The 25,312-nt window shown below is 36.3% G+C and overlaps 1 protein-coding gene across 5 annotated transcripts in view; it reads right to left on the reverse strand.

Annotated features, from left to right (window-relative positions):
* ATG2B (autophagy related 2B) overlaps window positions 1-25,217 on the reverse strand; it is a 50,569-nt gene extending 25,352 nt beyond the window's left edge. For 3 of the 5 annotated variants that reach the window (XM_064460711.1, XM_064460712.1, XM_064460709.1), the window contains exons 1-20: window positions 24,605-25,217; window positions 20,119-20,281; window positions 18,126-18,278; window positions 17,061-17,163; window positions 15,521-15,683; window positions 14,850-15,029; window positions 11,620-11,716; window positions 10,355-10,537; window positions 9,518-9,672; window positions 8,693-8,804; window positions 8,274-8,535; window positions 7,234-7,384; window positions 6,608-6,700; window positions 6,251-6,439; window positions 4,460-4,730; window positions 3,538-3,643; window positions 2,292-2,484; window positions 1,999-2,141; window positions 697-854; window positions 265-440 (exon numbers count right to left, since the gene is read on the reverse strand). In XM_064460711.1, the coding sequence (XP_064316781.1) occupies window positions 265-440; window positions 697-854; window positions 1,999-2,141; window positions 2,292-2,484; window positions 3,538-3,643; window positions 4,460-4,730; window positions 6,251-6,439; window positions 6,608-6,700; window positions 7,234-7,384; window positions 8,274-8,535; window positions 8,693-8,804; window positions 9,518-9,672; window positions 10,355-10,537; window positions 11,620-11,716; window positions 14,850-15,029; window positions 15,521-15,683; window positions 17,061-17,163; window positions 18,126-18,278; window positions 20,119-20,281; window positions 24,605-24,766 (3,213 nt within the window). In that variant the 5' untranslated portion in view covers window positions 24,767-25,217. The remainder of the gene's footprint in view (window positions 1-264; window positions 441-696; window positions 855-1,998; window positions 2,142-2,291; window positions 2,485-3,537; window positions 3,644-4,459; window positions 4,731-6,250; window positions 6,440-6,607; window positions 6,701-7,233; window positions 7,385-8,273; window positions 8,536-8,692; window positions 8,805-9,517; window positions 9,673-10,354; window positions 10,538-11,619; window positions 11,717-14,849; window positions 15,030-15,520; window positions 15,684-17,060; window positions 17,164-18,125; window positions 18,279-20,118; window positions 20,282-24,604) is intronic. The other 2 variants (XM_064460713.1, XM_064460710.1) reach the window with 1 other exon arrangement.
* Window positions 25,218-25,312: the final 95 nt, after the last annotated feature.

A 25,312-nucleotide genomic window follows, 5' to 3' on the forward strand; every position in this document is an offset into this window, starting at 1 on the left:
CTGAGTTTGCTGCAGTTAAACAGTCTAATCGAACATAGCACTTGCTACCAACACAGATTTTCCTATTTGCATTTAGTTATTCTCATGTAAAGCAAAGTAAACAGATTTACTAAAATATTGTGTTGCATTATTGTCTGGTTATAATACAATAGTATGAAGATTACAGAATTACTGTCAGAAACACTTGTTCCTTCCAAAAAAAGTACATACAGCATGAAGGGGATCCCATGGTTAAAACAACTTTTTCCAGCCCCAGTGTCTCACCTTTACATCTGTGAATACTGACACTAATCCATGTGTCACATTTAGCAGAACAGACAGAAAGCTTTGTGAGTTCTTATTCTGAGAGTCAAGCTTTTTCCTTCTGCGTGAACGATAGTTTGGATCAACAGTGGAGTAATACTGTAGTGTTTCTTCCTCAGATCCACTCTCGTCATCTACTAGATAAAATAAAAAACTACTAACTCTCTAGCTAGTGCATATATTATGCCAATAACCCATTGTTTTTCCATTGGTAATGCGATTCAGTTTCACACTTATTTTACTTAATTAAAGAGTAATCTACATTTTTTTCTTCTTGGTTTAAGTAAATCCTTTCTTATAAGTTTGCAAATTCTTTCCACTATCGACTTAATCACTTCAGGCAATTATGCTTTTGAATCACTACAGACCTAGATGATTTATTAAGTGTATTACCATAATGAACTGCAGATTTAAATTGGCTAAAGCTGTCTTTACTGAACGTGTTGATGAGCTGGCTGGCCACAGATAGTCCAACACCGTAAGAAAGGTTTTCAAATGTTTCTACAGGAGATGGAGCTGTGGGTTCCCACAACAATAAATCATTGCTGATCCTAGGAAGAAATACATTATCATTATACAAAATAGATTATTATATTCCCCCTTAATATAGGGTTAGGCAAGTAATATTTCTTTTACAGAATTCATATAACAGATTTCAGATTTCATAAACAAGGAAGAGAAAAAATTTCAAGAGCACAAGAAAGAATAATATATTCATGAATAAAAGCAATAAATAATGAAAGTAACTTTTTCCCTGTAATTATGGTATGTACTTAAAGTCTAGCATTTGACAGTGACAAAAAAGCCTCTATTAGTAGGTGTATATTAGCTCAGTAAGTTGGAGGTGGGGTGACAAAACCCTATCACAATTTTCAAGCAGAAGTTGCAGGAAACATTAGTTCTTTTGATTTCACATAAGTCTGTCTGTCAGGATAAAGATATGTGACATTCAGTGCAGAAGTACACCAAGAGAATATCCAATGAAAGGTTCAGCCTTGCAACTTTGGACGTGGAAAAATGCTCTGGAAGTAAAGTAATGCCTATCAGATACTACAATCAGTATCTCTCTTTATGCAGTTAATTTGTAGCATAATACCTATTTTTTCAGTTGATTTAATCTAGTTGTATTTCTTTGTTTTTCAGACAGAAAAGTAACAGAAATAAATGGTGGACGCCTATCTGTAAGTTGGACTATCTACGTTTGTACGCCTTTGTAAGGCTTACAAAACTGGGTTATTAGGGTTTTTTCCCCCTGCCTGCCTTGTGGACTCTTAATTTTCAGATGGAGAATCACTGAATAAAAAGGAAAGAGTAAAATTGAATGCAACAGTTTTTGAAGTACAATGACCTATTTATAAAGGAAAATTGATGAAGATTAGAGCAAAATGAAACATTGCTAACAGAGATCTGAACAAAGTATTCACTGAAAGTAATAGACTGTTTAACTTTACCCTTTGTTCACCAAATCTACCAAATGCTTTTTAGCAGCTGGCTGCTGTGGCACCAATAAGATGCATGACACAGTGGTGTCTCTGATGTTAATTTGGAAGAATATTTGTATATCATTTTATGTTCTTAGAAAGCTAAACAAATGCATTCCTGCTATAGCTGCTCATTCAATTGCCTTTATCAACAATTAATACAAAACTAAAAGTACAGGTCATGATAACCAAGCAAAGCAATTATCATACTTGCCTATTGTAAAGCTTTTCATAAAAGCTTTTGTTTGGCAATGTTAAATGTATGTTTGGTAACATGAGTTCCAGTACATAATGAGAATTGCTAACTGCTTTATCCTGAAACTCAGTCATTTCAACTACATCTCCTGGCATCACCATCTGAAAGAAAAAAGAAAAAACCTCTCAATTAAAACAAACAAACAAACAAAAACAAAAAAAACCTGGAAGTCAGAAGATACAAATAAAGTACTGAGAATATATTAATTTTGTCTACCATAAGCACAAAGCAATAACAAAATTTTATAGTACCTCTTCGTTTTCAAACATGACCCTACGAGAGGAAAAAGGAGAAGGCTCTGGTCTTCTAATATCACAGACATCCTTCAAAGAATGAGACCCTCCTTCTTCTTCCTCTTGAAAGTTATTATCACCTTCTTCCTCCTCAGCTGCTATCCTTTCCAGAATAGAGTGCACAGCCAGAGGGTTTATTTTCAATACAATCCTGACATTGGAGAAGTTATGCAGAATAAGCCATTAGAGATGCTTAGAATTTTTATGTTGATGCACAGTCACATGTCCCCTAACTCTACTAGCTAGCCAAGAAATACACAGAGACTAAATAGCTCAAAGACCAGGGTTTTTTTTTTTATTAGACAAGCGATACTGTTAAGAAAAATACCAAACTTATAGGCACAGAGGGACATGGAAAAAGAACCATCAGACAAGAAGGTTAGTGTATGTTTTTTTCAACTCCATCATGTGACCATTAGGTGACCTGAGAAAAACCTATCACTCTCCCAAAATAATGCTTGTATCATTAGACCATCAACAGCTATTGAAAAGTGCTCTGCTACACGACATAGTATATTACATGTACACGCTATTATAGAAAAATATATTTGTACCATTATAAGATAAAACCATACTGAAAAAATGTCCATACAAACATGCTGTCAGAAAGCCTCTAAATTTTGTTGCAATAAACACACATGGCAAATTTAAAACTGCCTCTAAACATATTACATGCTACAGCTGTTAGGTCCGTCTGTTCAGTAACTCTGAAGTACCGCATTGCCTCACATGTGATATAAGCTACAATAATTCAATTGTTGTTATGACTTTATACCAGGCTCATATTAATATTTTGAGGCAAAATTCAATCGAGATTTTTTGTTTGTAGGTCACCCTTCAGTATACAAGTAGGAGAAAAGGTAAAGTGACAGAAAAACCCACCAAACCACAAAAATGTGAGGAATTTTAAGTCTCTAATCATTCACTTAACTTTCACTTACATTTACTCAATCTACAGAAACCATTATACATTAAAACCATCTTGCATTATTACAAATGGATAATTTTGGGGGGTTTTTGTTGTTGTTGTTGTGGGTTTTGTTTGTTTTTTATAAATTCTTGGCTTCTTTTCAATAGCTACATGTTCTTTCTTTGCAAATTATTTTAAAGTATTTACCACACAGGCAGTCTGCATTAAAATTAGAAAAGTAACAGTGCTTTGTAAAAATCCAAACAACCCACATTAAAAGATAAAACTTTTTACCGGGGCCAGTCAAAATTGTCTGATGATGTTGTTATATCTCCGTCTACACCACCAGACACTTGAAAAAATTTTATTGGTGCTTCTGCATTATCTTCTTCAAATGAACCTGAATAGAAAAAAGATTTTTAAAAAAATTAACACAGGAATGACAGGTTGACCACACCTCAGGTTGGAGTCCAACAGGCTAACTTGTCAATGCTATTGCTAAGGTACTTATGCAAATTTTATTGTCCTTTCCTCCAAAAATTAAATATCAATTTTGAGAAATAAATGTGAAATAACTCTATCTTCTAGCTAGCAGCAGTTAGAAAAACAGATACTTCTGATGCATAGATATCTCCATTTACATTTACAGCATTGCTACATTATGTCACAGCCTTGAAAAGCACATGAATGACAACTCGGCAGAGGAGGTTACAAATATAAACCAGTCTCACAGTTTTATTACTCTAAAAGATATTAGAGGCATAAAAGTATTACAGTCTTCTCAATTACAGTTATTTAAAACATCATTCTCCTAATTTCTGGCCTAGACTTGAGATTCTTCATTTACATAGCTGTAGTAACCCCCGACATATCTACAAAACTTACCCTAACACCATGATAAAGAACCCAGAGGAACCAGTTTATTTGAATTTAGGGTATAAGAGTAGAACAGAAAACAATAAAAATAGTAGCTCAGATCTCAAAAACAAGAATGCAAGCACTACACCTACATACATTAGCCTCTCCTAGCAGTACCATTATTTTGGCTTGTGCTGATATCTAGTACAGAACACTAAACTGCAGCAGAGATACCTGCTCCAAAATTCAGGTGGAAAGACACTCCCTGTGTTAATCCATATAAGAGGACCTGTGTCTCAACTATGTAGTATCTGCGAAAATGAAAAAGAATGTTTCAAAATGATGTTAACATTCTTACCAGTTAGGTCCTTAAAGGTAAGTTCTAGTTTAACTTGTTCTGGAGTTGACCCTCCTAACTCAGTTTTAAATTCCATATCTGTAAATTCAAGATGAAGAATCTCCTTCTGAAGTGATTTCTTAAACCATGGTCCTCTTTCCTGATCTGACCGTAGGTCAGGTATTGGGAAGCGAACAGAGAGATTTAATGCTGGAGCAGTGACTTGAACTGAAACTCTACAGTTTGCAGGAGTATGTGAATCATCCAGAAAAACTTCAGTAAATGCTTTATGCTAAAAAACAAGGTAAAGGAAAAAAATCTAAATTAGAAAAAAATACCACTAAAATTTACTATGAGGAAAGCTTTTTATGATGTAATTTCTAAAAAGGAAATATTAATTTTTCATATGTCACACAAAACACACCTATTACAACCAATTATTATTACTCTTAGGATATTCTATTATTGGTGCTGTTAAGATTCTACTTTGTTAGAAGTCAAGTATTTGGAGAGGTTAGCAATCTTCCAAAAACAGCTATCTTTGTATTTTCTCTTAAATTAGAGTGAGAGTATCAAACAATATTCAGCTGCAGTGAGGAAATACCCTATCTCACAGATTTTTTTTTAAATAGTATTGTTGAGAAGCCAGGAACTACTGCCATGTGTATTTGCCTCTTTCAGTAAGTCATGGTTTCCAGCTCTTGTCACTGACATGGTGTTCAAAACTTCTGAGTGCAGCTTTTAGCTGACCATCATTGAAAAGAATCAAACTTCCAGGACATAACCATATAGATAGAAATTATTGATGCCTTATATATTTTTAAAATTAGGATTAAATAAATTTTCAAGACTAATTTTTCTGTAATCAATCAATGCAGCAATAGTTACATGAAGATATTTGTTGCTGTGTAGAAAATCAGTTAATTGCATTAATCCTTCCCCATCTATTTCAAGAAAAGCCTTCAAGTTTAATGTTATTGTGCTAAATATACTAACACTTAAATCCTACTGACAACCTGAACCAAGACAAACAAGCTGCAACTTCTTCTGTTGGCCCTCAATCACTAGAATGCAACGCATATGTTCCCCATCCTCTCTATTACCTACCCCAAAAGCAGGTAAGGCAGGACAGAGGCAACTGGGCTGACTGTGACACCTAACAGTTTCAATATAGAAATGGAATTGTCAGCAACAGTTTATATCAGCTGCTGGAGAGTCAGTCAAGATTCCTCTTTTTTTGCCCAGTTCTGCTTACTTCAAGAAGCTGAGAATTTAGGCAGTTTGTGAAGCAGCTACCGTTGCAATCAAGTGTGTTATAAAGCATGCAACCACTGAATCTTAAATGAGTATCTGTAGCTGTACGCTTCTACGGGAGAACTTATCTTGGGCTGCATATCTCCAGGACACAGGGCTCTACCCACCCTGGGGACAGTGATGCACAGACATCAATATGATGGATACAAAATGTCCGTTTATTTAGTTGCATCACATGCTTATATAGCTCTTGCGCTTCCTGTTCCTGCCACTCCTATGGGGAGGAGTCTATCTTTCCGTCACACCCCGTGATCTTCCGGTCGCCGATCCCTGTCTATTCCCCTACAAGTATCTATGTCAGACAGCTACTGTTCTGTATCAGAAGCAAAGAAACCAACCAACCAACCAAAAAGGCAAAACAAAAAAAACCACAACAAACAAAACCAAACAAAAAACCCAACAACCACGTATCAATCAGAATTAGCCATCTCCGGCTTAGTGCCATCCTGCCTTCCTCCTGCAAAAAAGTCAGCAAGTTTATTAATCAATTTAACTTACCAGATTTATGTGCTTGTTGTAAGAAGCATACATGTGAGATGCCATCATCTCCACTGTAGTTAGTTTCTGTGGTTGAAGTAAGGAATTTAATCTGTCTACAATACTAATATCAAGCTCACAAAACACTGGACTTAACTTTATTTGTAATTCTGCTTTCTGTGGAACAGAACTGAGTCTCCCTTGACTACCCTGAAAAGAAAGAGAAAAAGCACTAAAATCCTTAAAGCAATATAATGAAAGAAATTATAATAACTGAGAGTTAAGAAGTCTGTTTTACAAGAGAGATATCTTTCTGTTATAATGCACAAAATTAGACAAAGGCTATTATACAGAAACTGTTTTAATCTCCCACCTTACCTGAGGTCCTCTATTATCTGAATGCTTATAATGAAGCTGAAGGCATGGCATAGCATGAGAATCATTTCCTTCTTCAGAATGAAATGTCAGCAGCTTTAGAATAAAACAGAGTTAAAAATACTTAATAGATAAGGAGGAAAGAGTTGCCACAGGAAAATATATTTATGACATTTTACCTAGAACAGACAGTAGGTAACCCTACATTCATGTCAGTGCACAGAGCCCCAGCCCAACTGCTTACTCAATCCACTTATTCAGCCACTTTATTGGATGTCTCTGACCATTAAAAGAGCTGGAATAATCATCACCCAAAGAAACCTTCACATTGCCCAACAATATTGGTTAGTTTTTGGAAAATATTTACTCTAATTCCCAAACTGTGTTAAGCATATTTAAAGAGAGAAGTAAACTAGCGAAGTTTGGCTGCTTAATGCTATTCTTGCCAGGTACGGCAGCAGTCTGGTTCACTATTTGAGCCTGCAATTAAAAATAATTGCATCTTAAGCTTAACATACTAACAAAAAAGAAATGCAAAAAATTTTAAGATTACAACCATTTTAAAATCTAGCATTCTCAGTTACAGAGTTAACATTTCTTTTCTATGGAACACACTATTTTTTACATACCTCTGTATAGTGAGGCTGAATGGAATGAGAGTCAGTAGAAAAAAGGCATTCCAAGAACTCCATATCCCCAATGGATAAATCAGTACTAAAACTTCGAGAGGCAGACCTTTGTCTTTGTTCATAAGACACTTTGATGCCAGTACCTATAAATCTGAATTACAAAAACTATGAATTATGAAAAGTAGCATAAAACAACAAAAAATATGAACTCAATATTTAAATATGTAAAAAAGGATCACCAAAATCCTTTAGGAAAAAAAAAATATCACTAAACCCACCACAATTTCTTCAAAAATAAGAAAAAATTCTAATTGTAACAGTTTATAGCTTTAGCAACGAAGACAGAACTCACTTATGTTACACATTCAGCAATGGTCAGTGTAGAGAAATTTATAAAGAATACTTTAGACATCTAACCTAAGGTGCAATTCACATAAAGCTGGGAATCTAACATCCTCGTATTGACAATGAAAAAGTCAAATGTCTCAGGAAGTCTAAATTACATGAATGAGATAAGAAAAGATATACACAACCTTAAATATTTTACTTCATACACTGTACTGGGACAGTAAAAACTTCTGGAAAAAAAGACTGTTGACTAACTTTACAATTTTGCTCACACATACTTTTTACTCCTACTGATATACTATTTTCAATTAAGTAAAACCCTAAGCTCCTTCAAGCACAAACCCCTATATACTGGAATAAAGATAATCCTGTAAAATATGGCTATTTCTAAAGAAATAATTTACTTAGTGATTCCTGACTCCCTAGGTTTCTGTGGCAGAAACTGTACCTAGTTTAGTTCATCTACTGTTGAAAAGAGCTAGGTTGATTTTAATGTTTATGCACTTTTTTATTAAAAAACAAACAGTCTTGGACAACAGATGTCGAAATTCAAGTCTATTTTGAAATTAACAAAGAAGTCTAATGCAATTCAATATTAAATGTTACAATTTCTACAGAAATAAACTTACTTTATTCAAATTTACTTAAAAGATATTTTTGTTAATTATATTTATTAATAAGCAAAGTTATACCTAAGGTGATCATGAGAACAAGCTTCTGCAAATACTTCTCGGAAGGACAGAAAATCTTCTGTTGAAAACTTAACTGGCTCAATCTTTTCTATTCGGGTAAAGAAATCCCGAGCCATTGGTGTCAATGGGTTAAGGTTCAGTGAACTTTCAGGTGGGGGTAAAGGGTCAATATGAAGTACAGACACTGAGAAAGTTCCAACTGCCAGTCTAAAAAGAAGCTCAGGTCTGGATTCATCCACAGAAACAGATCTGGATGGAATAGCTGAAATAGAAAATTAAGTTCACGTAATTTTTCAGCAATAACACACTTACAAAATCATCTTACTTTTGATTTTCATTTCTTTTTACCAAGTTGCTGCATAACAATTCATTTCCAGCATTATCTAGGGAGCAGAATGTAAAATGACATTTTTACTTACATGTCCTTCTTAAGGAAGTCTGGTGAACCACGTTGGCTGTAAGTGAAGAACTCCTAGGAGGCTGCAGTTCTTGTCTGTTACGGTCAAGAAAATCACCCCAGGTTGGTTGAAGCTAAAACAAAAATATATATGATCTTAAATTTGACAAATAGATGTTAGACATTAGATCAAATATAAATAATAAAGGAACAAAAAGAAAATACATGCATAAACAATCAACAGCATGCAATTGCATACCATATTAGTGCTCAACTAAACAATGTAGGTCTGCTTTACTTTGGGCTACGCTTTCTAATTCTATGATCGTCTCCACCCACATATTTTTAAGATAAACTTGCTCTCTCCATGAGCGTATATTCTCCTGTTTCTCTGTAAAAAGCACAACTGTTCTCCATGGCTTTCATTAAGCAAAACATTAGACACATAACAGATTTGGAAAAGATAGCAATATCAACAGTATAATTTTTATGTTGTTTGAGGAATAACGTAATACAACAATTTTGTACTTTTTGTCATCACTGCCTGTGTAGTCCATATTAAAAGAAAACCAGATGGCAAACATGCAGTTATTAAAAAGAAAATAAAGTGTCCTATATAAGCTTCAAGGCATTTGAAAACAAATACATTCCATTTCCTGCCTTGGTAGACAAACAGATGAGAAACTTTCCAATCTTATTTCCATAGCAGAAAAGGAATACTATCAGCTCTAAGCATTTTCAATTGTCCTAAAACTCTGCAATAATTCTTGATTTTGTAAAGAATATTTACGTAAGATTCAGACAAAAGTGTGAATTTCAAAGATTTTATAGGTAATTAATACTATACCACTGTAGTGCTCAGTGGAGACCCTGCTGGTGTAGTTGTATATGTACTTGTTAAAGACAAGTCTAGATCCATAGTTGGAGGGTCTCCAAGGGGTGGAAGGGAGGAAAGGCTGTGAGACATGTCCATTTCAGCCATTGAGAAGAAAACTTCTTCTTCTAGTGAGAAACAAATAGTAAATGTTATTTTCTAATTTAAAAAAACCCTTTACTTTTAACAGAAATGAATATCTAAGTTCAGAAATCTAACTGCTAGACAGAATAACCATCTAAATATTTTATTTACAGAAGCTCCAAGTTCTCTTGACAATGAGACTAGTAGTATCTATGGACAGAGATTATGGAAAAAACCAAAAAAGGTGGGGCAAAAAACCTAATGAATACCAGAACAGTTAAATGTTCCATTTTCATATTCAAGTTGACATAGTTTCTATAAATTCATATACTCCTTTTGACACAGCAAAGTTCATATTTTCACATTAAAAATAATGAGCAAAAAATTATTCAACTAAAAATATAAATATCAGGCAACGCAACTATTATTCTGTATTTAATTTCCCCGACCATGCACTTGAAAAGATATTACACTGCATGTGTATTTACCATGTTGCACAGTAACATACAGACTACTGAACTGTTTTAATGAAATACTGAATCAAGTCTAGCCTGATACTTAAACCAGGTGATAGGTTTTTATTCAACAGTAAGAATAATTGTATGCTATTAATTAATGCCAAAGTTCTTTTGATACTTAAGTTAGTAAGATTAACCGATGAAGAGTCAATTTGTATAATCTTAAACAATACGTTATTTGCTATGCTGCATCATCTTTTATACTTGCCACGACTAGAAGGTGTTCTGGCACTCTCAGTCTCATAGAAGCTTTGTTCAGATGACGCTCCTGCGGATAAAGACTCTTTTCTTAAATAACGTTTCAACTCCATCTGAATCCGATACTCATCTTCCTGTTGCATTGGCCGGTTCTTCCTATCTTTATTTGACAATTCTATCCTGCTTAGGCTCTCTGAATTCAAAAAACAAGGACAGAAAGCCCACTGTAATTTCCTTACCAGTAACCCAAAGAAAATTCAAAAATTAATCTGAAAATTAACCAATTGTTGTTGCTGTATATGTATATGCATCTGTATATATATGCACATACCCACTGTATATCAGATGTGTATATACATACATTTTGTTGTTTTAGAGATTTCACTTGTCCAAAACAGATTACTTTCTCCCTAGCATTCATTAATTCCAAGTCTGAAGAAACTATTTTAAGGTCATATATGCAAATGCATTCACATATAGTATCTGCATATATTTCTCTTCTCAGACAGCTTTGGGGACTGAAGACACAATCTCTTAAAGGTTTTACTATTAAGGAATTATTAAAATTTCAGGTTTGAAGGTGACACGTATGGGAAACTATATGTAACGCTTTTCCAGTTACCCAAAAATAATGAACAAGTCCAATACAAAAAATATATCAGTACCATTAGCAAAATATTAAGCATCTACCCAGGACATGACAAATCTTTTCAAAAAGAACATTAGCTAGCTATCCCAATAAAAAGAGTTGTTGCATTAGGCAGATGGGCAGGGAACAAATCAAAACACCCTCACCCTGCTAGTGCAGTAGTCTAAACACTACTGTTATTACATAGCAAATATGGACAAATGAACTCAGTTACTGTCTGTTCTGTGTTTTCTGTGCCTGTCACTAAAGCATAGGACAGAGAAGGAACCAGATTGCTAAGCCCCTCTTGTGAAACAGAAGCTACAAGAACAAAAATTCTTCCTGTCTCCTGATTTTCTCCACCTACCATTTCCCCATCTCTTGTCCTATTATATAGTCACTTGTCAAGACTTACTTGTTACCTAGATTTGCATTACCACCATGTACAATGTGCAACTGGAGTCAATAAACTGATCGTAGTGCTACTCAGAGCAACTACAAAACATTTTGCTAAGATCAGATAGAAACTAGTAATAATCTTAACACCACAAAGTATTTTTTTTCCACTGAGGAAACTTGTTCAGCTTGTAAAGTTTATTTTCTGTCCACCGTAACACATACTTAACATTTACAGCATGTTCACTTGCCTGGTCCAGCAATAGCTGCTACCATGTCCAATAGGAGATGCACCTGCCTTGGTGACAGAAATAGATGTACAGAGTCTATTTGTCCATCTATATCCAACTGAAAAAAGAGGAGGAAAAAAAACTTCAAGAACACTTACAGACTTTTTCTTTAAGTCTTGAATCAACTATTTTGATAATAGTTTTTTATGCTGTAAAGGATACCACCATTCCAGCAGTATCTTCACCTTCTACATAACAACAGCATGTAATTTAATTCTGTATTGCTTCCAATCTGTAGCTTGGCAGGATAAATGCAGACATCACTCACAGTTTATTAGTTTAAAATAAACTCAAAACCACTTAATAGGAAAATTCAAGAATATCATTAACCTGCTAGTTGTTTTGCTTCTTTAATAATTCCAGAAGTAATCAACAACATAAAGTTAGTATTATGTACTAACTATAAAATACTGAAATCAGCACATTCTGAAGTAGACCTTAAAAGTTGTAAAGGTTCTCTTTGTGACTACTCTTTATTATACAGATGAATAAATTCACATACTGTCTTCATAAAGAGTGGGATGTTTGTAGAAGTCTAATTGGTTTGATACAGCATATAACAAAGCAAGCCACATGTCTTTTGAGAGCAGCTCATGCTAAATTTATCTCAAGGACTTGTATAGATTTCTAAGGACTTATAAAGACTTGTTTTTCAATTCTAGAATCCTGTACTCCCAGATGTTGGTCCATTCAAGGTTATTACTCATTGTATTGGGTGTAGGTAGCCAGGTGTTGGCAGCAGGGTATGCTGCAGAAGCAGCCTCTGTGATAAGAGGTCAGGGTCTGCCCCATGCTGGCCCAGTAATGGACCCACCTCAGGACACAGATGAGCCCATCAGCAAAGGTGGTGCTGTTCCTGTGAAGACATATTTAAGAAAGGGCAGAATGATGCATGGGCAGTGAGGGAAAAACAGGAAGAGAAACAATCCTGCAAACAGCAAGGTCAGTGAAGAAGGAGGGGACGAAGGTGTTCCAGGTGCCAGAGCAGATATTCCCCTGCAGCCTGCAGAAGAGATCACACCAGAGCAGATATCCATGCTGCAGCTCATAGGAGACCCTACACTGCAGCAGGTAGATGTGCCCTGAAGTAAGCTGTAACCTGTAGAGATGCACACAGGAGCAGGCTCCTGGCAGGTGCTGCCAACCCATGGAGGGGACCCCACACAGCAGCAGGTTCTCCGCCAGGAGCTGTTGTTTATGGATAACCCATGCTGGAGCAGGTTTGTCCTGCTGTACTATAGCCCATGGAGAGGACCCACACTGAAGCAGTCTGTGAAGGACTGCAGCCTGAAAGACTCACACTGGAAAAGGGGAAAAACATGAGGAGGAAGGAGCAGCAGAGGGGAACTGTTATGAACTGGCTGCAACCCCACAATTCCCCATCACACTTGCACTGCTCAAGCTGGTGAGGAGGTACAGGAGTTGGGAATAAAGAAGTGAAGTTGAGCCTGGGAAGAAAAACAGGTGAAGGGAAGGTGTTTTAGTTTCTCTCATCATCCAACTCCATTCTAATCAATTCAATTAATTTTCCCCAAGTCGAGTCTGTTATGCCTGTGATGGTAACTGCTAGGGGGTCTCCATGAGTTTTTTCATCACATTCTCTCCCCCTGTCCTGCTGAGGAGTGAAAGTGAGAGCAGCTGGATGGGTGTATGACAGCCAGCCATGGTCAATCCACTACACTTATGGGGGAAAAAGAAATAGGCATGCAGTGGAATGCATTTATATGAAAATATACTTCTGCTCATAAAGACTTTAAGGGATATTTACCTAAGCAGGGAAAATAAATGATCAGTTAGCTCTGTATACTCTTCCCTACTATTTTTTCTATCTTTTGGAAAGAGTTGAAAGAAGATGAAATTATTGAAGTGTGTCATACTTGACATGAATTTATTCAGCATATTTTGTAGTTTACATGCTTGAAGCACATGTTCTAATATAATTCAGTTTCCAGAGTAAAAATGAAAAGGTTAACCTAGACTAAGCAATATACTGCATCTATGTTCTTTCCAATCTGCATGAACTCTACCTGATAAATCAAAAACCAGGTCCTTTAATTGTGTCGTGCAGTATTATATCCATTCACTAGTTCAGACATGGCTGTTATTTAACATACCAAGTGTTTTGCCTGTACTCAAGCCCAACTTGCAGAGACCACTGTTCTGCATTCTATTATATTCAACTTCTATCAAAAATTACTCTCAATGCTGACCTTGACAGTTTTCTTTTGGCTACCTTAAAATACAACCAATTATATCAAAGTGGAAATTTTTTGATCTTTAGAAATATTTGGACAGCAGTTAATTTAAAGGTGTTAACTACATTAACTAGTCATACTTTTGAAATAGCTAGAATTTTTCTATTTCACACCAAACAAAACACATTATTTCACTTCTTAAGGACTTCTCATAACTGAATAAACAAGTTACAAGGACTGACTATAAATTGCTGGACATACACTTTCCTACTGCTGTAGAAACCTTCTGCTTTCTGTAGACTATAGTACACTCTACAAGACAGGTAAATAGCCAATTTTAAAATAATTGGAGACAAGGGGAATATATTTACACAATTTTACTTGCATAGTTACACTTGAAAGTAAAGCCCTATTTTAAAAAAAAACTGCTTTGCTTCTTGTATCTTTATGTAAAAAATATAAAATATTAACTAGTATTTAAATATTACGTTATTATTTTACTATAGGTTTTAGTATGAAAATTCAGAAGTGTTCATAATAGTTTTATAATGTTGCAATGCTGCAACCTAATTAGTCATTTAAGGTTTACTTGTAAATTATACCCTTTTAAAACCAAAATTATTTTAATCAACCAGTTAAACATTCCACATATACATAGGCAAAGTCATAGTGCTACAAGAAAAAAGGATAAATGAATAGCAGCAGGAGTTTCACGAAAACAAAACAACTTCTCAGCAGTTACTCCAATATATAAATTCAGTATCTCTAACATACAGAAACGTTCTTTTAATAGATTTCAGTGTGCCATTGAGTTGTCTGCCCATTGTAAAGATGTCTTATTCGACATCCATATTAGTTTTGAATGCAGAGAATCTAAAATAAAACTAAGGGGATTCTGTCCCCTTGAGAATTTCACCATTTTTTTTGTATTCAGTTGAAAAAATAAAATCCTACAGAAGTATTAATTTAGTTAAAGACTGGGAAAGCATGACTAACCTTAGCTCCAGGAAGTACTTCATTTTGCTTTAATGTTAGGCTCAACTCCATTCTACCAATCAGCTTACTGATCTGTACGGGGTCAGAAGGTGTAATTTCTGGCAAGTTTCTTGTTAATTGTGGATGTGGCTCATAAATGATTTTTGGATTCCAGCTAGGTGAAAGCTTTGGTTCAGTTGCCTTAAAAATGTTAGAGAAATGAGTAAGAACGTATCCCATTTCTTATTAGGAAAAAAAAAAATAAACAAGCATTTCAAATAAACTTATCACACAAATGATCATTTTACACAAATCTAAATTTGACAATGTCATTAAAAACATATACTGATAACCATGAAAGAAACAAGGAATGTAAAATGTGAAACATTAGGCCTTGGCAAAAAAGTGGAGCAAGTCTCCACAGAATAGTGAATTGTAGAGGACTTCTACACCTTAAAGTTGCAACCAGATTCCAGTACAATGCATCCAAAATTTTACTTAGTCCTAAAGCCTCTATTTCCTTCCCTCTCCTCAAAATCAACAGGAAGTGATTATGAAACTTATTGAACACAGATTGAAATTGAAGTAAAAGTTCAACCCCTATATCCTTCAGAATGAATCTAATATGTGAGTGTAACAACATATTCTATCCTTCATCAATTTACATTCTTATATAATGTATTTCATTTTACCAGCTGTGTAGCTGAACACACTGGGGAGGACTTTGCTGATGCAGGAAATTCATCCCAGAAGAAAGAGACACCTGAGAGCTGCAGTAACTTGTGAGCAAAAGCTGTGGGCTGATGTACATTAATTCCAGAGCACTCATCTGCAGTTTCATCACAGTACATAGTTCTGGGAGACAAAAGCAACGAAATAAATATGGTAGGTGCATGCAAATTGTTATCTTTATTGTGCCATTTAGTCTCTAAGTTTGTACACGCTCTCTCTCTTCGTACTATTTACAATTCCATTGACTGTCCTGAAAGGAGAAACCACCACTCTCTAGGAATGGGTGGAAATCTTAAATTTTCTACAAGATACCACAGGACAATTGTGACATGCTTCCAGTGTGAATATATCCTAGTGTATTATCCTGGTACTTAGGTCTGATTTGACCACAAAGTGAAGGAGTCCGCCCAACACTTCCATACATAGTTTTCCATTAGAACACACACAGTTCTTGCTTCAGAATCAACTCTTTTCTAAATATGCCATCTAGCATTTTTCTGTTGTCTAGTACTACTTGAAAGTAACATGCCGTGTCAAAATGCAAGTTAAAAATTGAGAGAATAGGCTTCAATCCTGTAAATTTTCTGTTAAATTAAATTTCTTACATTATAATACTGAGACAGCATAAACAGTAAACCCTTAAAAAGATGCAAGTCTCCCCATAACAGAATTTACAGTGGAAAAATATGCCTACCTTTCCATAAATAAAATGTATCAAACATCAAAACAACAACATTAGTTTGTTTTAATCTAAAGTACAGAAAAGGAGGTTTCTTCTGAGATTGGATTTACATAAGAAAAATAATTACAGTTTTACTGACATCTCTCCTGAATTGAGCATAAAACTGACATTTATAAATGTTTAAAAACAAATATATTTCATTAGCATTTCTCAGTAAGAATCAATTATATCTGACAATGATTTCAAAACCTCACAAGAAAGTATGATTACACTATCCCATAGGTCAGAAAGAATACTTTAAGAACATGTACATTATTCAACTTCAAAGTAATTACAGAATACACATGAGCTTTTCTGAAAGCTCACAGAGGACCTAAAATCTTCCAGTTTAAATATTTTCAGAAAGATAGATACAGTATACAGTCCTGGAAAAAAAACTGAAGAGTCTTCAATAAACAAGAGGAACTGTTAAGATATTAAAACCCCTTTGCACAAGAGAGGGCCTGATCTGCCAATAATACCCATTCACTGTTGAACATCTGGGAAATGGTATTCATTAACTGCAGAAGTGGTCATTAACTTATCTTTGGAAAATCTAGAAGTCTTCTAATTTGATGGTTAAATATCTTTAGCTTAAACATGTTAACTGGAAGTTCAGCAAAGAAAATGCTCAGTGGCATTATAAAAGGGGTGCTCAAGAGCTAGCGTCTGACTGTATACAAGGAATGGGTGTGCATGGGTGAAATGTGTTGCACAGGAAATGGCAGAAAGTGCCTTAGGGGAAAAAAACATACAGATCTAAAAAAGCAAATTTTTACCTTTCAATTCTGATTTCAAGTGCAGTTCCACTTTTAGAGTTGTCCGGCACATGTTCTATTCGCAAAACTGTATCTAAAAAGGTAACTTTCACTCTTCTGAGAACTTAAATAAGAAAACAAAAAGATACCATGCAAGCATTTAAGTGGTTATTCAACAATGAGTTTTATAACCAATTTAAAACCATCTTTAAGTTCTCAGTATTTATTTCAGTAGAAATAATCAGTCAATTGAGTTTAATAATGTAACAAGACATCAAGTGACAATGTAAACGCCTATTAAATGTCTAATATGTACATCCATACCAAGCAACACACCTTTAATGCACATATATTTGAGCAAGTGACAACTCAGACCAAGTTGTTCTATGGCTCAGTGTGGATCGTCCTCAGAGAAAGTACCTGCTTCATTGTGCGCTATGTCTGAACTCCTATACGTTGTTATAGCACCACGCTACTTTGGCTGAGTAGTTCTGTTTCTAGATCTGATTTTAAACATTCCCTTAGCTCAGACATTTCATCATGAGGTTCTCCACTGCACAATGTGATCATACGCCCTTAGTTTCTTCCACTTAAAAAAAAGCCACCACCACTAAAAAACAGAGTTTCAAAAGTACTTCTACTAACGTGGTGTGATTATTGAGATACATATGTTGTAACAGGTCAGTTTTGTGTAAAAATAGCTGAAAAGGCGTTCTCTTTTTCCTCCCTCAACAGCATCACCACTAACAATCTAAGTCTGTATGATTGGAATCTCCAAAACTAAGGCATCTCACCAGTCACTCAAGCACAGATTTAGCTGGATTTGTGCTGGTGTAAACAAACACCAATTTGCCCTGAAGTAGGGTTCGTTCTGTCCACTGAGAGGAGTATACACATATTTTAGTAAGTAAATGGGCCTTTACCCCCCTTCAAAAATAAGATCGATTGTCCTGCCTTCCTGTTTAAATTGTACAAGTAACAAGTGAAAATCTGTGAGACAAGTTATGCCAAATGACATGCCGTATTGTAAAACTGAGACACAAGATGAACTTATTTAAACTGAGATATTCAATAATTAATTCATACCTGTTTCAATAGTTTCTGCAAATTTCTCAAGTCCTTCAAAAGGCTGGGACCCTTCTCCTTGTTCATCTGTCAATTTTTGACTAAGACACTCTTTTGCAAGCTGCATACTACTGGTCATAAAACTTGACCAATACATAGGCTCAGACCCAGATGCTGTGGAGTAAGAGAAGTCTTAATAAATTTGACTCTGAACACTTTGAAACAATAAAGACAAAACAAAATAATGCATTTAGCACATCCGGAAAAGAGTTTCAACAGCTTAGTAAGTAGTCGTATTTAAAAACAAATCTAGTTACAATCTCTCTTTACATACTTCACTACTTCAAAATTACTTTACTCCATTTAGAGTGCACTGGTAAGTCTGGTATTTGAAAACTCAATATAAACAAAAGGAAACTAGGATTTAGCATAACCAATCTTCAGTGCTGATTTAAGTGAATAATTTCTCATGTACTTTTATTATATTAGTATGATTTTGCAGGCATAATCAGCAAAATGAAATCAAGGACATAACTCTTTTTTATTAAGAATTATTTTAAGGTTTCTTATTCCATTTGAAACATATCCTAGATGAGGAGAGACCAAACAAGGTTTAAGATGCTATCTTCAGATATTAGAACACATTTTACATTTCTAACACAGAACTGACATAATTAATAGAACATAATAAAATCTGAGAGCACAGCACGTATTAAGCTGAAAAAGTTTTTTTAGGAGCCAGATTAACTTCACTGAGGAGGCATTCCTATCAGCTAATGCCAAGCCCATTGCAAGCAAATACTATAAAACTGGATTAGAGAAGTTAATCAACCTCAACTGTAACACTCCAGTGTAGACAAACAAAAGTAAAACTAGCACAAATACAAACATGTTAAACATGCAAAACATTCCCATTTAGCATTCAGGTCTGGAAACATCCATATGGCTTTAAAACTGTGATAAAACCAGCATCATGTTTTCTTCCTATGGTATTACAAAGCTCTGTACATCAAAGAGAATTAAATGGATGCAAGTGAATAAATAAAGCTTCCTGCTAATAATACCATTCTTTCAAAGCAATAATCTTACATCAGAAAGTAAGACTGCTCAAAATGTAGCTCCAATTAAACAAATATGAATGAAAAGCACAGTTAAACAAGTTACTTAAGGTAACTTGCAAAAGATGGAAAATAGGGTTTATGCACTTTTTTCCTCCTCTTTATGATGGACTTAAAGAAATATTTTCTTCCATCTTCTCTATACTATTAAAAGGAAAATAAATTAAAATCCTTCAGATATTCATTCGAAGTTTTCTGCACACTAAAAATGCACTAAACCATGTACACATGCTATAACAACACATCTTAACAGAATTTATAGAGGTTTGATACTGAAATTTTATCACCAAGACAGTCTATAGATCAGCTAGATTCATATGAATACAGACAAGCTAGAAGATCTCAGACAATCCTCTCAGCAATATAAACAAAGGTAGTAAGTATTTAGAGTACTTAAAAATCATTATTTCAGACTGTGATAGCAATTAAAATGTATTAGTTTTTCTCCAAATATACAAATGATGCATCTTCTAACCTAAAGTTGCTGAAGAAAGCCAGAAGCTCACTGTAACCCCCGCTCACAGTCTTACACCATTGTTCTCTTACTGCCACCTGATTGCCAGCTACTAACGCTGACTAACAGCACTCGGCATACAACACCCAAACAACCTAGCTAACAAAAACTCCTTTCCACACAGTATTAGTTTCATTTCAGTATTTCTGAAACAGTTTGAAAAGAGATACAACAGTAGTAACGTTATAAACATTTTAAGTTATTTAACAGAACAACAACCAATTGACGAACACCTGACAGTTTCTTACTACATTCTGTCATTGATGTATGTAAATTAAATGGCACTTTAAATAAGGCTAACAACTGACTGAAGCAAGTGTAGCCTCTTGCCTCTGAAAAACTGTAAAGAATCTCCTTTATGAAAATGAAAAAATAAGCCTACCAAGCCTTGGTCGTGGCCTGAAGACCATCTCTAATCCTTTTACTTCTAATGCACAGTTATCCTGTAGCAACGACCCCCATGGCACAGATAAAGAAATCGATTGGATAAATCCATCTGTGACTTCCAGAGGTGCATCTGCAGACTCCAGGATCTCATTAAGACACTAGAAGAGAATAAAATGAAAGTTATAGTAATGATTAAAAAGAAAAAATCATATCCATAATTTTGAGTATAACAAATAAAATACATTGAGGCTACCAGAAAATGAATTATACTCAGAAAGACAATAAACTGGCCACTTTCAAGTGTTTTGATGCTATTATAATTTGTTTCACAATAATCACTTAGCTTTCAGCATAATACAGATTTCTCTGTTGTAGCTGTATAACCTGTATTTTTACACTATAGCAAAAATGTGCTATCTTACTGTTATAAATACTATAGTATTGACACAAGTTAATCTATTCTTTCTCTGGCAGTACTTGAAGAAAGTGGAAAACAGGCTGACAGTAAAACACAAAAAGTACCTGGCTTCTTGGCAAGAGCATTTCACTAGCATGTAGTTTCAATGTAATGTTGATTTTACCTTTCACTGTGACACTGGAACAATGGAACCAAAAGTAATCTCTCGCTCTATAAAATACTTGCTATTTCTAAATTATATTTTAATGTATACAATGTTCAGCACTAATTTAAAAATCAAAGCTCAGTGGACAGACCAATATTCTAGAGAAACTGTTCTGTTAATCCAGTCCTTTATAGTGACATTATAAACAAAACTACAATCAAACTGCCCTCAGTATCATACTGATTAAGTGAAATTGATGAGCAAAATGGAACACCGGCTCTGAAGAAGTAACTTCGGATTTTTAAGTTTTCCACAATCCTCAGAAAAGAGTTACTTGTTGCACTATACAGCTTTTACGACATCCGTAGAGAATCCAAAGAGCCTATTCTCAAAGGAAACAGCTTCTTTGCATTTATGTAGAAAAAAAAAAAAAACACCAAATCCTTGATTGTGCCCTGATTCAAAAATTTAGTTAAAACTGGAATTATTGAACACGAAATACCTAGGCTACTTTAATAAAATAAAAAACAATCTAAATCACATATCAAATTTGGTGAATGCAACTTCCTAATATATACAAGACCCTAGTAAAGACTGTCGTTGTAATATTAGGACATAATCTTCAACTGGCAAAATAGGTGCGGTTTTGACCTTCCTGTGTTGAACAGCGTCACTGATTTAAGCTGAGAAAAATGCATAAATTTGTGATCAAAAAGGTTTTTAAAAAATAAGGGTTTAAAAGTTGCTTTCAATTTTAATTATATTTGAAATATTGTTATAATTATATAGAATAATTTAAAACCAAAAATGAACAAAAAAGTCTTCAGAAAATTACATTTTTCATTTTTATGACTCCAGGTGCAATTTTCTCATCATGTTAACTTGATGCTCTGCTTATGCTATTAACTTTGCTTGTATATTTGCCTTTTCTAGTTTTTGTTCCAAAGTCCACTCAAGCAGCAGAAAAAGACACCAACTCTGCAGAAACAGAACCTCCAACAGTTTTATTGGGAAACTATTTAAAAATCAAATAATTAAGATTCAGTGACATTAAAACTTTATTTCAAATTAAATGTAAGAATTACAGATATGGTAATAGCATAAGATATGGCAAAAATAATTATTTGGCACGAAAACCATATTTGAAAATATCACAGTGATATATGCTTTTATTTTTACCCAGTATTATCCTGTAGGTTATTAATGATGACTTTGGGTATAATATTTGATTTGTAGTTCAGAATAATTGGTAGCAGTGAAATGTATCTTAGCAAGATAAGTATGTATCTTAGGTTGGAGCCAGGTGACCTACAAGGAATGTGACATAAAGAACAGGCAGATGGGCTCAAGGACTAAAAGGAACTAAGGATGAAGACAAAGAGATAAGAAAACGCTTGTCACAACTAAATTAGCATTTCTAAGGCCAAAGATTACCCGACATATGGAAGGCCGGAAAGCGAACAAACCACCACGCTAGATAAGACCGGTACTATGGTTTAGCAGATTTACGAGAAGAATAAGGTGAAAAGTTAAAGTGAGGAGAACTATTGGCCTTCCTCCCCTCGACCACCAGAGAAGACCCCCAGGATCAACAGAGTCTGAGCAAACAGGAGGGACTGTATGTTACTATGTCCTCAGAAGCCTCCACCTTTTACTTTACATACGTACATCCCCTTCATGATTATGTATTTGTATGTGTATTTAAGTCCTGCCAATGAGTTTTCAGGTATGCACGTTAGGAGGAGCGATCGCCCATGCATCCGGGGCCATAAATAAAGAATGCCTGCTTTTTAACACTACGTTGGTGTTACGAGGTTTATTGCCGATTTCGGTAACAACAGGTTCATTTAAACTGAACCATTACAAAGTAATTTGCTATAGCAAGAAGTAAGCTAGTTACCAAAAGCTATTGTGAATAAATCTGATCTCGGATGCCTTTTTGCTACCAACATACATGGCAGTAAAAGTTAGTGTATTTTAGCACGTTCCTTATAACTTTGATATAGAGATTTACTGTCTAAAAGCAAAAAGAAAAATTTGAGTATTCTTATAGCTAAATTACTTCATAAACAAGCCAGTTATTCCTAGAAAGTAGCCATTAGAGCACTCTTAGTGAAATATTAGAACTGAAGCGCAATCTTCATGTCAGGACATGTTCCCATGTGTTTGACTCAAAATCTCCAGCTGGAATTACAGTAATTCTAGTAGCAAAAGTACTATTTGATGTATATTAAAATTCAACCACAAACATCATGGGTTACATCTTGATTTTTCTAAACAGTCCAGGTCTCAAGAGGCAAAGGGGTTACACTAACAGCCCCAGGTGTTCCTACATATCTCTATGAGCTATAAACAGGTACGTTATTGGCTGAAATACCTACACAGTGTTAAGATGAACAGAAATATCAAAAAAATGGATAATATGTAAAAATACAGTCATCCTGGTGATTCATAGAGAACTAGCTTACAATGACTGGGGGGGGGGGAAGAGCTGTAGTACTTCCGCGACATCTGTTTTTGCAATGTGTCATACATGAGAGTCACGTGCAGAGAACCTCAAACATGTCATTGTTTACAAGCCGAAAAGAAAAATGCTGATCTACAAATAGGGTACACAACCTAAGCATTACTGTATATGCATTTAATCACTGTATACATAATTAACTGTTCATTTAGTACTGGTCCATAACTCCTGCTGTTTCAGAGTATTTACGTTTTAAATAATGTCACTTTGACTAGCGAAGAGTGTTGTGATACCCACTAGAGGGCATAATAATTCAATTAAACCGACACAGCCTTACTGCCTGCCACAGAAAACAAGCTGCAGACACAACCAGAAAAGAAAACAAACAACAAAAAAAGCCCACACTAAAACACTGGTAATATTGAGTATTTCTGCAAACGCCTGTCTCCTGCCACTTTAAAACATATCTCCACACAAAAAAACTGGGAAAGCATTATTAGAAAACATCACATACAAGTATTGTAAAATGTACCCCGTGTGGCCTAATACAGTAAAAACGTGTTTTGAAAGTACTTCGTACACCAACAAGCCTGTGTCCTTAGTTCATCATCTGTGCTACCCTGGGAGCCAACGACTGACGCACAGCAGTGCTAAAGGCTCCTCATGACAGTCACTTGACTGGCAGGTAGAATTCAGTGACATTGGTCATTAACCCAAGAAACTTTATGAACTATTACATACACGGACACAGGCCTCTGGATTACTACAGTAGTTTGAAAGTATGTGTATGGGTGTGTGTATAGACACAAATGCATGCGCGCACCACACACCGGAACTGGAAAAAAGCTTCTTCAGTTGGTTCAAAGCGTGACAGCCCACCTCCTAAGCAAACTCCAGCTAAAACCAGCTCCACTTGTCAACACGTGTTTTCACCGTTGCAGGACTAGGGGACAATTTTTAGAGATCTACATGGGCTGAGCTCAGCATAACTCTGTCAGTAAGAACCAAGATGCCTCCAAAATGAAGACAACACAGAGGTAGAACAGGGATTACTTTATCTTTTTATTCTCTCTAGTAGCAGTCGGTAAACATGCTCATCAGTAAGTACAGCAGCGATTTCTAGTAGTTAGGGCTACACCAACTCCTTCTCCCTCAATATCAGCAGCTCTTGCCTTCTTTTAGTTTTTGTTTCCTTTCTCATCATGAAAAATAACGAAACCAAAGTGTAGCTAGACCAACACATTTGTAATAAATGCCCAGATTATTATTTTTTTTTTTTTAATGCTTACAAAGCAGAGGGGGGCTCCCTGGATGCAATGCTAATTATGGCTGTAACTTTTTACATAAAGGAGGCTGGGTACTGAAAATAAAGTGGGTGGCAGCCGGGGGCAGGGAATCAGCTGGTCCCTCAGACGCAGCAGGAGCCGAGGGGGTGAAGCGCCAGCATCTCTTACCCACTTATCCAGAGGGACCTGCGTCAGGGAGCCGGTGCCCTGGTAGAGATCCAGGCTGAGCTGCTCCAGGCTGAGCTTCTCCTGCAAAAAGTGGCCCAGGTACCTCTGCAGCAGATACCTGCAGGCCCTTTTCTTGATGGACTCCGAGAAAGGCCACGGCATGGCGGCTGCGCGCCGGGGGCCGCGGGGCCGGGCGGCGGGACGGGGCTGGGGCCGGGGCCTCCAGCGGGCGGAGAGCGGGAGGTGAGCCGCCGGGCCCAGTCTCGCCGCTCGGTGCGGGCCACCGCAGGGGCTTCCCGCCGCCCTTCACACAGCCGGCGGGGCGGCGCCGCCTCCCCTCAGGGAGAAGAGGCGCTGACAGGTAGCTCCATCCTCACTCGGACACCGTCGCCGCCATCTTCTCGGCGGCCCGCGGGCGCGGAGGGGCCGCCGCAGCTGCGATGCACTGCAGAACGGTGCGCGGAGCGGGGGACGGGGCTGGGCCCGGCGGGCAAGCCCCCCGCGTCAGCTCGCCGCCGGCGAGGGCGGCCGGGCCGATCGGGGCTGTTTGTCTCCTTCCTCCCCACCAACCCCCCCCCCCCCGCCGAACGCCGTCACCGGCACCGTGACGTCTGCGCGGAAGTGGCGTCGCGAAGGCAGCGGAGGAGGCGGGGGCGGAAGCGGCGGTGGGGGGGGAAGGGGGCGGTGTCGTGTCGGAGGGTCTCCGCT

Source organism: Phalacrocorax carbo, chromosome 9, assembly GCF_963921805.1.
Source record: "Phalacrocorax carbo chromosome 9, bPhaCar2.1, whole genome shotgun sequence".
Taxonomy (NCBI): domain Eukaryota; kingdom Metazoa; phylum Chordata; class Aves; order Suliformes; family Phalacrocoracidae; genus Phalacrocorax; species Phalacrocorax carbo.